Consider the following 10992-nt stretch of genomic DNA (forward strand, 5'->3'; position numbering starts at 1 on the left):
AATGTACACCTTGCCACAAGTGCAAATGGTACCAAATATTTAGGTGTGCTGATAACAACACACATCCTGATTATGTATTTGCCATACCAGAAGTGTTATTTTCATTTTCCAGAATAATTAGATACAGTCACTCATTCTGAATTAACTATGTATTCTTTTAGGGTCTGGCCTTCCTGCATAGAGTTTGCATATTTTTATTTGCCTGTGTGGGTTTTTTTCCGGTTACTCTTCAGAGTGACGCTTCAGATTGTCCCTAAATCCCAAGTATGGGATGAGTAAAATGTAATCTGTAATCTAATCTAGATAGTACATGCATGTGTACGTAAATAGTTGTATAATTTTTGCACCAAATTAAATCAGTGAGAGGTGGTCCAACCCAGCACCCCCCCATGACCCTTGTGAGGATAAGCTATTCAGAAAATGAATGAATGAATAGTATGTATATTCATGGGCAAATATAAATATTTAAATGAAAACTTACATGTAAACAACATGAAGATCCCATAGTATAGAAAATTGCGGGTTTAACTGTCATTATGAGCAATGGTTCACCATCTGAAATAGTCGCATTTGATTGGTTAGGGCATTTTTGGTGTTTTAAATGTCTGCTGAAAATAATTTTGTCTGCTTACTGTATATATATTGGCTTTTATTAGCATTTCCCCGAGTATTAAGCCTAATATTAAATTGTGTGTTGTTAAACAAGATTCTTTACACTAGAATGCAATTGATGGAGGTGTTGTTTTACACTTTAAAGAGTATTTTTAAGCAAAGCTACTGAGTGGGACAGTCACACTTACTTCCTACTCCCACACTATGCATCTTCAACTCAGAGACAAGATAAAGTGACGACGACACAAGGAGCAACACTGCTGTATAGTATTTTTATTGGTCAGTATTTTCATCATTCCTATCTTTGTATTTTTGGATTTGATCACTTAATGTAAGAAAGACTCTGAAGACATGGTAACATTATTTTATTCACCTGCTTGTCCAAATAAATGCTCTAAGTCAGGGGTGTCGCGGGCCGCTTTAACGTCAACTTGATTTCACGTGGGCCAGAACATTTTAGATATAATATTTAGATTTTTTTAAAATAAATGGATTAAAAGAACTGGATTAAAAGCCCTGAATATTCAGTTTTTATAGATCTAAAACAATGTTTATTTTAGCTTTTTTTTAAATATATTTTTTAGATTTTACAAAATGATTTTTGAACTAAAAACACAGAAAAAAATGATTAAAAATTTACAATTATTGATTTAAACGGGGGGAAATCAGGATTTTTAATATACATCTATACTTTTCCATTTTAATTTGATCCTAAAACAGAAAGTCGGCACTCATGATTTACTTTCCCGGGCCACACAAAATGACGCGGCGGGCCAGATTTGGCCCCCGGGCCGCCACATTGACACCTGTGCTCTAAATTGAGATGAAAGTAGTTTTAGCTTTGTGTTTAGTCGAGGAAGTGGCATGGTTTCATTTTATATGCACACAATGATGAAAACCTTGTACTTTTTCACCAGAACCAGTCAGATGGCAATGAAACGTTGCAACATTATACCCTATGTTTTAGTAATTTGGACAATTACTGGTAAGTTTTTTCTAAAGTCTGTCATCGTTGGTTGGAAACCTTTCATTTCATTCTAATGAGGTCCACTGTTTTCCCACAGAATTTGTCTGGTGTGATAAAGGTACATGAGTGGCATTTGGTTCAATCGTGACTTAAATAGTACATTAAATGATACTAAACCTTGTTCCATGATGTCCTTAGTAATTGTTTGTGTTCTACACAGGATCCTATATAGATTTTTCGGTGAGATCTTCTCATGGGGGCATCACAATATTGTGTGGTGAAAACAACAAAGTGGCAAAAGATAATATAAATGTGACGTTTCCATTAATGTACAAAGATGAGAACTCTGGAGAGTATGAATGTGTTGATCTAACAGGAAAAACAATAGGACAAAAAATCTTCGTGAAGTTCAGATGTAAGTTGAACACACACTAAATTCCAACAGTATTTTTTGTTTAGATCAGATGAAGTCTTTTGTAAAACAACTTGTAATGTCTGAAAAAAACATACTTGTCCAATGTCTTATTGGTAAAATTGTGTTGATTGTCGTGTTTGTTTGTATCCAGCTTGTGAAAACTGCGTGGAGCTCGACCTTGTTTCCATGTCAGGTCTTTTTTGCGGGGATTTGATAGCTACAATTGTACTTGGAGTGGCTGTCTATCTTGTCTCAAAACAAACTCATGCCTTTGTAATCAACTCTCAGCACAAAAGTAAATCTTTTTTTCTTATACTGTATGTTTCACTTTCAAACGTTTTATTTTGGATAAGTTAAGCTTCTAGGAAATGAACTGTTAATGACTCGTAACTTTAGAAAATATCAATTCTGTGATGTTTTACACCTTTCAGGCATGAATTAGGATTTTTTTTTAAGGAATCTATTTTTATTCTACTCTGACTACTTTCCCATTAGACATTGAATCCATTTTGACTGAACGTCCATTCACTCATCACAGACAGAATGAATTGGACATTAAACGCCATCAATGGCACATTAAGATGAGCATTCTTAGCCCGTCATCCAGTAGACATTAAATTGGGCGTTTGTTGCTGTCAATGACATGCAACGAGTTAAATAACAAGAATAAAAAAAATCTACTTGAGTGTTACTTTAGGCAGGAAGCAGTGTATTTCTCTTTTTTATTTTTTAGAATTTAATTATTTAGTTTTTATGAACATTCTATTCATTTATAAATGTACTTTTAGCTACAAATTAGTATAAAAAAAAATATGACCAAAAATGGTCACTTGCCCTATTAAAGATTAAATGTCTTAATCTGTCCCTGAAAGGTTAAAGATGTGAAATTAATAAAAATACAAATATGTTACCTTAGCCATAAAACTTTAATCTTTCATTATGTCGATTAAAGAATGAATTATACTATTATTCAATATATGTGACTTTTTGAGCTGAAAACTTGTGAGATTCCTCGACAATGCTGCTTTGTATCAACTACACATTTCCTTTGCAGAGTCTGATAGAAAACATCTTACTTCAAACGAGACACAGCGGTCAGTCCCAGATGAGGACTACCAGGAGGCAGAGTAACATTTTAGAACACTATAATATCGTTTGCAGTTTTCTCAATAGGAAAGGAATAATAACTAATGTTTATGTCTGTTTTTTTTCCACAGCTAAGACACAAAGATGGTCGCAGAGAAATATACCACACACTCTCTGATGGAAAGCGTGGTTATCCAACGGATTAAAATATAGTCTGTCCTTGAAACTAAATATTAATTCTTAGGTCCAGGTTTAAACAAATGTGTGCTAGTATGATTGTTGGCTAAAAAGTTTTACTACTTTATTTGTCATTGCATTTTCTGTGTGTTGATGTTAATAAACATACTCAAGACTTTATGTTTCGGTGTTTTATTGTTTTTATGTGCCTTATAATTGACGGGCAACCATTCCAGATTGTACTTGTGGGGTGTGCAATAACAATGTGCAATATCTTAGATTGTGCAATATTTTAGATTTTACCTTGCCAGGACGTGACTTTTTATATTTTTATATTACGTATTTATGGTTTACTGGGAAAACGCACTTTGTGGACTAGCACCACCAATTTCGTTATATGCAGCTGTGTATGATGACAATAAAGGCTTTTGATCTATTTGATTGAAAAGCTCTACCCCAAATAAGTGGTATAGAAAATAAAGGGTTCCCTTTATGCAAAAAAGCTATAGAACAGTATCTAACTAATGATAATTTTTGTTTGATAAGGACATCAAATGCCTTTGAGATCTTTCACACGCTATGATTATGATGTGACCATGCTACACTGAAATATGAAATTTGAAATTGCAATTTGTTTTCTTTTGTTTTTGGGCGCCTAAACCAGAACAGCTTCTCTTTCAGGTGCTGTCAAAAACATGAAAATTAAATGAGCATATGCACATCAGACTCATAAAGTCCCATCCTTTATTTTGAGGCAAAAACATTCATTTTTAGTTCTTGATGAATGCAGTTTCAGTTTTTTTATTACATTTTTTAGTTATTTCTTTTTTTTTATTTGTTCATTCATTCATTTAGTTACAAAAGCAGGCTGCAATGTTCTCTTGCCTCTGTGAATGTAAGTGGTGTAACGGATATGAGCTGCGGCTTTGAGGCTGCATCACAAATGTTAAACCATATCTGAAAAAGTATCAGTTATGTTTCCAGTCACAGAATACAAAGAGTAAAGAACATTAAGTGCATTTAATCATTCATCCTTGAAAAGCAGATTTTAAGGACCACACACACAGTATAAAATATACATTTTACTACATTTGTCAAATAAAATAGGAAAAAAAACACGTGTATATAAAATTGAAGCAGTAAATTTAAAAAAATGTGTTATTTAAACTACATTCTGTTTGCGATATAAAATGCTCCTCTGTGAATATTGGGTACTGATTAATGCCAAGTGCAACAGTTTGATATCCACTAAATCCCATGTGTCAAAGTGGCGGCCCGGGGGCCAAATCTGGCCCACCACATCATTTTGTGTGGCCCGGGAAAGTAAATCATGAGTGCCGACTTTCTGTTTGAGTATCAAATTAAAATGAAGAGTATAGATGTATATTACATTTTCTGATTTTCCCCCTATTAAATCCATAATTGTAATTTTTTAATCATTTTTTTCGGTTTTTAGTTCAAAAATCCTTTTGTAAAATCTAAAAATATATATAAAAAAACTAAAATAAACATTGTTTTAGATCTATAAAAACTGAATATTCAGGGCTTTTAATCCAGTTCTTTTAATCCATTTAAAAAATATATCTAAATATTTTATCTAAAATTGTCCGGCCCACGTGAAATCAAGTTGACGTTAAAGCGGCCCGTGAACCAACCCGAGTCTGACATCCTTGCACTAAATTGTTCAAATATCCTTTTTATTACATGTTATTGTTGCTAAATGGTAATTACAATCTATAGGAAGAAAGTGAGGAAATGGAGGAACCCAGTGCAGTATGCATTAATGTTCAAAACATTTAATGCAGATTTTTTCTAATGTATTTTCAAATAATCAGATATCCTGACCTTTCTAGGGAATAATAATGTGTCCCATGGCTGGTGGGCTATCTTTAGAAAAACTTCCTGTCTGGAGTTTGCATTCTTCCAGCACCCCCACAACCCTTGTGAGGATACATGGTTAGAAATGAATGAATGAATGAATGTTGAGTTTAGTTTAAACTTTTAATACTTTTCCATGAAAACAATTTGAGCCACCAACTTTTCTGTAATGGCCTTGATAAAAAGAGTGAACTGCTGGGTTGAATAGATATAATTGTATGGTAAAGACAATGTTCTAGAAGTAAAAGGAACAAAATGTTTCAATTCTGCTTTTTCCCATGTCCAATTATTTGTCTTCCCAGATGAAATGCTTCAATTTGTCGGAGTCACCGGTGCATCATCTTGATCTATTTTTCAGAAAAGAATAAGGATCCTGGGAGTGGGTTTTCAGATGCTGTCAATGATAAATACCATAAGGAGAGTGTTAGAAGCTGAGAAGTAGAGTACATAACAAGTTGTTCAAGGTCACACTCTAATATACACTACAGACACTGTGGTTGATTAATTTTAGCCTAGAGGACCCTAGGCCCCAGCAGTACTGTTCGGCCACATTTTATTACTTCTTGTACGCCTGCATGTGAGTCATCTGGTTCTTAAAATTTAAGAGAATATTACGTCCACGGGAGACGTCGAGGCGAGGTAGGAGGGATTAGGACCCAATCGCGGGGAAGCAGGCGAGCACGAGGCAAATTGTGCTCATAACCAAAACTTTAATAACTTAGGACGGACCTTACAAAATAACACGGACTTGTGAAACGAAACAGGAACCCAAACCGGACTAGGGAAAACACGTGGAAACGAGGAACAAGGTAGCGTGGATGCATGGTAATTTAGGCAGACGATCCGACAATGACATTAAACTAAGTGGGGTTTAAATAGACAAATCAGGGACTAATTTCGAATCACGCGAAGCTGCGCGAACACAACGGCAAGGCAGGAGGGACAAACGAGAATCGGGAAAAACAATAGCAGGCCGCTCCTAACAGAGAAACCTTTAGAATCCAAAGTGTTGCGCAACACAAGTATAGTATATACGTATATCATGGTGTGAGTCAGTTTCCTATTCGGGATTATGAGGATAATGAACTAAAAATAAGAGAGAAAATGTATAAAGTGGTGACATGCCATTGGGATTGTTTTACCCAAAAGCCATTTTATAGTATTAACTCTTTCCCTATGTTTCACCTATCTATGATTGTGACTGATGCCAATGAATTTCCAGTTAATGTTCCTACAACAAATATTGATGTTCCAGTTCAATTTACATTTGGTGAATACTTCCTCCCATTACTCTTGTTGTTCTCACAAAAAGTGGTATACTGCAGTAAATTAAAAATAAACCCATGTTTTTGCAGTGCAACCCACAGCTATGCTCATTTATAGCTGCAGTGGAACTTCTCATACTGAATAAGTTATTATCATAAATAACACTTTTTCAATTGTTTTAGACAATTATGTGCGCATCCTTTTATACAGGTTCTTGTATATTTCATTATGTATGTTTGATTTTATTTTGACACATTTTACGCTAGTGTCTGCAGCAGTTAGATTAACTTTCGACCCCCCCCCCCCCACCCCCCCACCCCCACCCCCCCAACAAAAAAAATATATATATAAAGGGAAAATCGAGAATTGGAATAGAATTGGGCTTTGAAGAAATCCTACAAAATGTCTTGTACAGCAAATCATCTTCACATATGTATAGCTATCATGCATCTACTTGTATGTTTTTAGTCATATGAGGACGGAATAATCAGGGAAAAGACACGAGTATGGGAAATTTCACAAATGTCACACGGAGGGCGTAAACATTAAGGCTAGTTGATAGAAAAATGTGGAATCTTAAAGCTGTGGTCTTTTGTAACATTGGTACTTGTTTTTACATTTGTCTGTCTTTTTCAACACCTTTAATCCAGAAGCAGAGGTTAACGTCAAAGCCCCCGAGCGGATTTTATTCATCTTTAGAGATCCCAATGCAATCTAAAGTTTAATGATCGTGTTGTATCCAGCTGAATTCTTGTCAGAACATGTTTTGTGGAAAATATGTTATGTCACCCTTGTACTCACATCATAGTCAGAAGAAGGCTGGGCTGGGTCTGCAGGTACAGAAAGATTAATACAGAAACACGGTTACACATTATGAACCGGGACTGAATCCAGATCCAAAAGTTTCAAATATAAAAAAAAAATCCTCAACATTTGTATCATGGGAAAAAATGATTTAAATCAAAAGCTTTAAACAAATACGTGAAATCATACATTTCCAATCCATGTAAATACATTAAAGACAAATAGCATATATTTTCATCATATTGTTCAGAATATCTTATTTTTAGTGGAGTGCTGTAGTGAAATTATAGTAGATTCAGAATATTAAAAAAGAGGTAGGTTTCTTTTTATGAAGCCATTTTTTACACCGTTTCTTACCTTTGGTACGCCGTGAAATGTTCTTTTTTGTGCACTTGTAAATGAATAACATCAGTAGAAGTGTTATGCTCACATCTGCCACAATGACCAGTGCAAACAGGATGGCATCCAGCTCGAAACAATTAGAACAAACTGGAGGAGGGATGGATCACAAGACAGACATAATCATGTATACAAAGATCACATAAGCAAAAGCAGTACACTTGGTGCACTTACCCTTTCCTTCCACGTAGAAGAAGTATTTAGTCTTTTCACCGTATTCACAATGGTAAAGGCCTTTGCTTTTGCGATCATAAATAATTTCAAAAGTCTTGTTTTTGTTGTGAACTGAGGAACCCGCTCTGAACCAAATCCCATTTTCTGGGCATGTCAGTGTGAAGCTGTTCCGCCAGAAAGACACAGCACCTTGAGAAAAGAAAGTTAGGGTTCACATTATGCATTTATTTTCTATCTTCAATTCGACTAATTCCACAATTCTTTAATGTATTAGCCCAGAGAATTACAACCTTAATATCATGCCAAAATTCTCAACAAAAATTAATCTTCATTTACGATGATTAAAATAGGAGGCAAAAGATTTAAAAGCAGGAAGTGTGAGATCTTTATCTTTTCAGGGATTTGAATGCTGATTTTAAGTTATATTTCCAATTTGTGGTGAACACAACTTATACAAATTTAATTGAATGAAATGTATAAAAAATAAAATGTAACATATGTATACAATTTACCTGTACCAGCTTCCACGGCACTTAGTATCATCAGGAGGGAGCTAAGAAGCAAAACACTGTTGTTCATAATGTTGATTCAGTAACTATTCTCAAAAAGCATACTTTAAAAACTCTCCAATATTAACACTAAGCTTTGAACCTAGTGTTCTAATGTCCGGTAGTCTGTCTGACGTCTCTGTGACATCCCCTTGCACACACGTGCCCCCACACAAGAATACTCAAATACACAAGTAGATGTAGAATCAACATCTACTTGTGTATTTGCATATTCTGCGTAATCTACATTGTAAATTTTACACTTAAAGGAAACAATGATTTTATTCACACAGAATGTTTCTTCAATGAATTGAACTATACAATAAAGATAAATACACAAGTACATTATATGACAATTTTGGATCGTAATGAAATACCATTAAGTTGTAGAGTATTATGGGATTATAGCTATAATTTAAAGTGCAGTCCTGCCCTCTTATGGCTCAGCGGTGAATGCAATACATCAGGCTCACTTCATATCCCCCTAAAAAAGATAAAGTTGTCCACGTATCATTGATTATTATAAATTATACACACTATGTTACTGCAAGGGTTTAATTAGCATTTATTCACCTTCTATAACAGTTTGCATGGGAACCTTTAAACCATTCTTTAAGGAGTACTACATATGTTATATTAATTTCTAGGACACCTATTTCATCTTACTGGTGTATTATATCTGAAAAGTAACAAAAAACTTAGTAACTTTCTCTCTGGCCAAGAGTCAATGCTTTCTTTTAAACAACTCTTAGGTCAGCAGTCTTCCCCATTGATTGGGTAGCCCACAGAACAAGACAAAGAGACAATTTAAATGCATTTACAAGTGTTTTGAATTAATTATCTGACTTGAGTCTTGTCTTGTTGAATTCAATAATGAATGCTTTTACAAGTTGTAGGTTCTAATAGTAAACAATAATAGAAATAAACACTGTGACTGTCTGCATACGTATTCATAACCCAATTATGTATCTATGTCGACCTCACAGTTCTTAGATCGATGGTCCGATCTCAGGTTTGGACCTTCCTGTTTGGAGTTTGCATGTTCTCTCTGGGCTTGTGTGGGTTTTCTCCGGGTACCCCAGTTTCCTCACACATCCCAAAAACATGCATGTAGGCTGGTTGAACACTCTGAATTAGGGGTAGGGAAACTATGGCTCGGGAGCCATACGTGGCTCTTTTAATGGGTGTAGACGGCTCTCCACTAATCCGAGAGTTAGAATATGGAAACCTCTGGTGAAAGAGATGAATCTTGAACACCCCAATAAGAGCATTATGTGCCATGTGGCGTTGACACTAAGTCTAGCGCCGCTGTAATCATGTTTTTGTTCATTATTCTTCTGCATGCATACTTTCATTGATACTCATGTATTAGCAAGAGCGCAGCAATGTTGTCAAAAGAATTCTGTACTTTAGAAGTGGTGGAATGACTGAAAAATATAGAACATGTTTTCATGTATTTTCTACTTTTAAATTCTAAGTCGGGCAGCTCGGCGGCTGAGTGGTTAGCGCATCGGCCCCACAGTGGAGGACCTGGTTTCAAATCTACGTCAGTCCACCTGTGTGGAGTTTGCATGTTCTCCCCGGGCCTGCGTGGGTTTTCTCTGGGTACTCTGGTTTCCTCCCACATTCCAAAGACATGCATGGTAGGATGATTGGACACTCAAAATTGTCCCTAGGTATGAGTGCCAGCGTGAATGTTTGTCCGTCTTCTCGTGTGATTGGCTGGCCACCAGTTCCCCCTGCCTTATGCCCGAAGTTGGCTGGGATTATGCTCCAGCACCCCCCGCGACCCTCGTGAAGATACGCAGTTCAGAAAATGAATGAATTTTCCATCTGAGAGAGTTCTTTTGAACATCCATAAGCATGTGCATTGCGTTACGTCACAGTATTTGTCCGATAAGTGTAAACGTTTGCGTAACATCCATTCAAACTAGCAGCAAAACCGGTTTGGGAACCCAACATTTTTCCATTCGTTTTGAGGGGAGAGATAAAACGACGTTCGTTGAGTTGGAGGCTTGCCACCAGGGGTGGGCAATAAATAATTGGTAGAAGATTATTGCAGTATATTGCCAGAAATATATTTTCAATTGGGCTTTCAAGATGTAAATACATTTCTGTTTATGCTAAAAAAATTATCAATTATTGGTCGCCCAACCAAAATTATTTCGCGTGAAATTCGCAAGTGCATGCGTGCAAAAAACATGCCTGCTCGCATTCCATCTGGAATCTCGAGTTTGTCTCTCGTATCGTATCATCCAATGCTCCTTCGGAAGATTCCCCATAGTTTTCAATTTTTTTCAAATAAATCTACAACCGCGAACCCCCCAAAAATAATTTTCTTCTAGATTTCAGATGAGAACTTCGGGATCGTAGTCCCAGGGCTCATCAAAATCTAATTTTTGGGGGTTTAAATCTATTTTTCACATTAAAAAATAATAACATTTTTCTCACGCTAGGGGCCAATATAATTTTCGCCCAATTATTGAAATATATTTTGATTAAATCCTTACAGTGGCGTATCGAGGAATTTTCCGCCTCGGCGCAAGTTCTAGACCAGGGGTAGGGAACCTATGGCTCGGGAGCCACATGTGGCTCTTTTGATGGGTGCATCTGGCTCTTTGCTAACCTGTGAGCTAAAATATGGAAATTGCTGGTGACAGAACTGA

At 35.9% G+C, this 10992-nt stretch overlaps 2 protein-coding genes across 4 annotated transcripts; one reads left to right on the top strand and one right to left on the bottom strand.

The window, feature by feature from the left end:
* Positions 1-603: 603 nt before the first annotated feature.
* LOC144083746 (T-cell surface glycoprotein CD3 gamma chain) lies at positions 604-3437 on the top strand. Of its 3 annotated transcripts, XM_077611785.1 has the most exons (7): positions 604-891; positions 1530-1597; positions 1677-1697; positions 1800-1994; positions 2146-2289; positions 3049-3116; positions 3212-3437. In XM_077611785.1, the coding sequence occupies exons 2-7, from the start codon at positions 1540-1542 to the stop codon at positions 3284-3286; spliced, it is 561 nt and encodes a 186-aa protein (XP_077467911.1). In that variant the 5' UTR covers positions 604-891; positions 1530-1539; the 3' UTR covers positions 3287-3437. The 3 variants fall into 3 exon arrangements, with proteins under 3 accessions (XP_077467911.1, XP_077467912.1, XP_077467910.1); XM_077611786.1 differs by lacking the exon at positions 604-891 and having other exon boundaries at positions 1474-1597; positions 3049-3121; XM_077611784.1 differs by lacking the exon at positions 604-891 and having other exon boundaries at positions 1474-1597.
* A 1802-nt stretch (positions 3438-5239) lies between these two features.
* On the bottom strand, positions 5240-8486 carry LOC144083600 (T-cell surface glycoprotein CD3 epsilon chain-like). The gene is made up of 5 exons (XM_077611577.1): positions 8291-8486; positions 7779-7967; positions 7563-7694; positions 7203-7231; positions 5240-5529 (listed from the first exon to the last, which is right to left on the bottom strand). The coding sequence occupies exons 1-5, from the start codon at positions 8355-8357 to the stop codon at positions 5473-5475; spliced, it is 474 nt and encodes a 157-aa protein (XP_077467703.1). The 5' UTR covers positions 8358-8486; the 3' UTR covers positions 5240-5472.
* Between the last annotated feature and the right edge of the window lie 2506 nt (positions 8487-10992).

The sequence above is a fragment of the Stigmatopora argus genome, chromosome 10 (assembly GCF_051989625.1).
Source record: "Stigmatopora argus isolate UIUO_Sarg chromosome 10, RoL_Sarg_1.0, whole genome shotgun sequence".
Taxonomy (NCBI): domain Eukaryota; kingdom Metazoa; phylum Chordata; class Actinopteri; order Syngnathiformes; family Syngnathidae; genus Stigmatopora; species Stigmatopora argus.

What these genes read in the sequence shown, in the direction of transcription:
- LOC144083746 (XM_077611784.1), top strand. Translation starts at nt 1,477, where the DNA reads ATGGTTTCATTTTATATGCACACAATGATGAAAACCTTGTACTTTTTC. An exon ending in AGTAATTTGGACAATTACTG is followed by an intron (nt 1,598 to 1,676) that starts GTAAGTTTTTTC and finishes GTTTTCCCACAG; the next exon opens with AATTTGTCTGGTGTGATAAA. An exon ending in AATCAACTCTCAGCACAAAA is followed by an intron (nt 2,290 to 3,048) that starts GTAAATCTTTTT and finishes TTTCCTTTGCAG; the next exon opens with AGTCTGATAGAAAACATCTT.
- LOC144083600 (XM_077611577.1), bottom strand. Translation starts at nt 8,357, where the DNA reads ATGAACAACAGTGTTTTGCTTCTTAGCTCCCTCCTGATGATACTAAGT. An exon ending in TGCCGTGGAAGCTGGTACAG is followed by an intron (nt 7,968 to 8,290) that starts GTAAATTGTATA and finishes TCTTTTCTCAAG; the next exon opens with GTGCTGTGTCTTTCTGGCGG. An exon ending in CATTTCACGGCGTACCAAAG is followed by an intron (nt 7,232 to 7,562) that starts GTAAGAAACGGT and finishes CTGTACCTGCAG; the next exon opens with ACCCAGCCCAGCCTTCTTCT.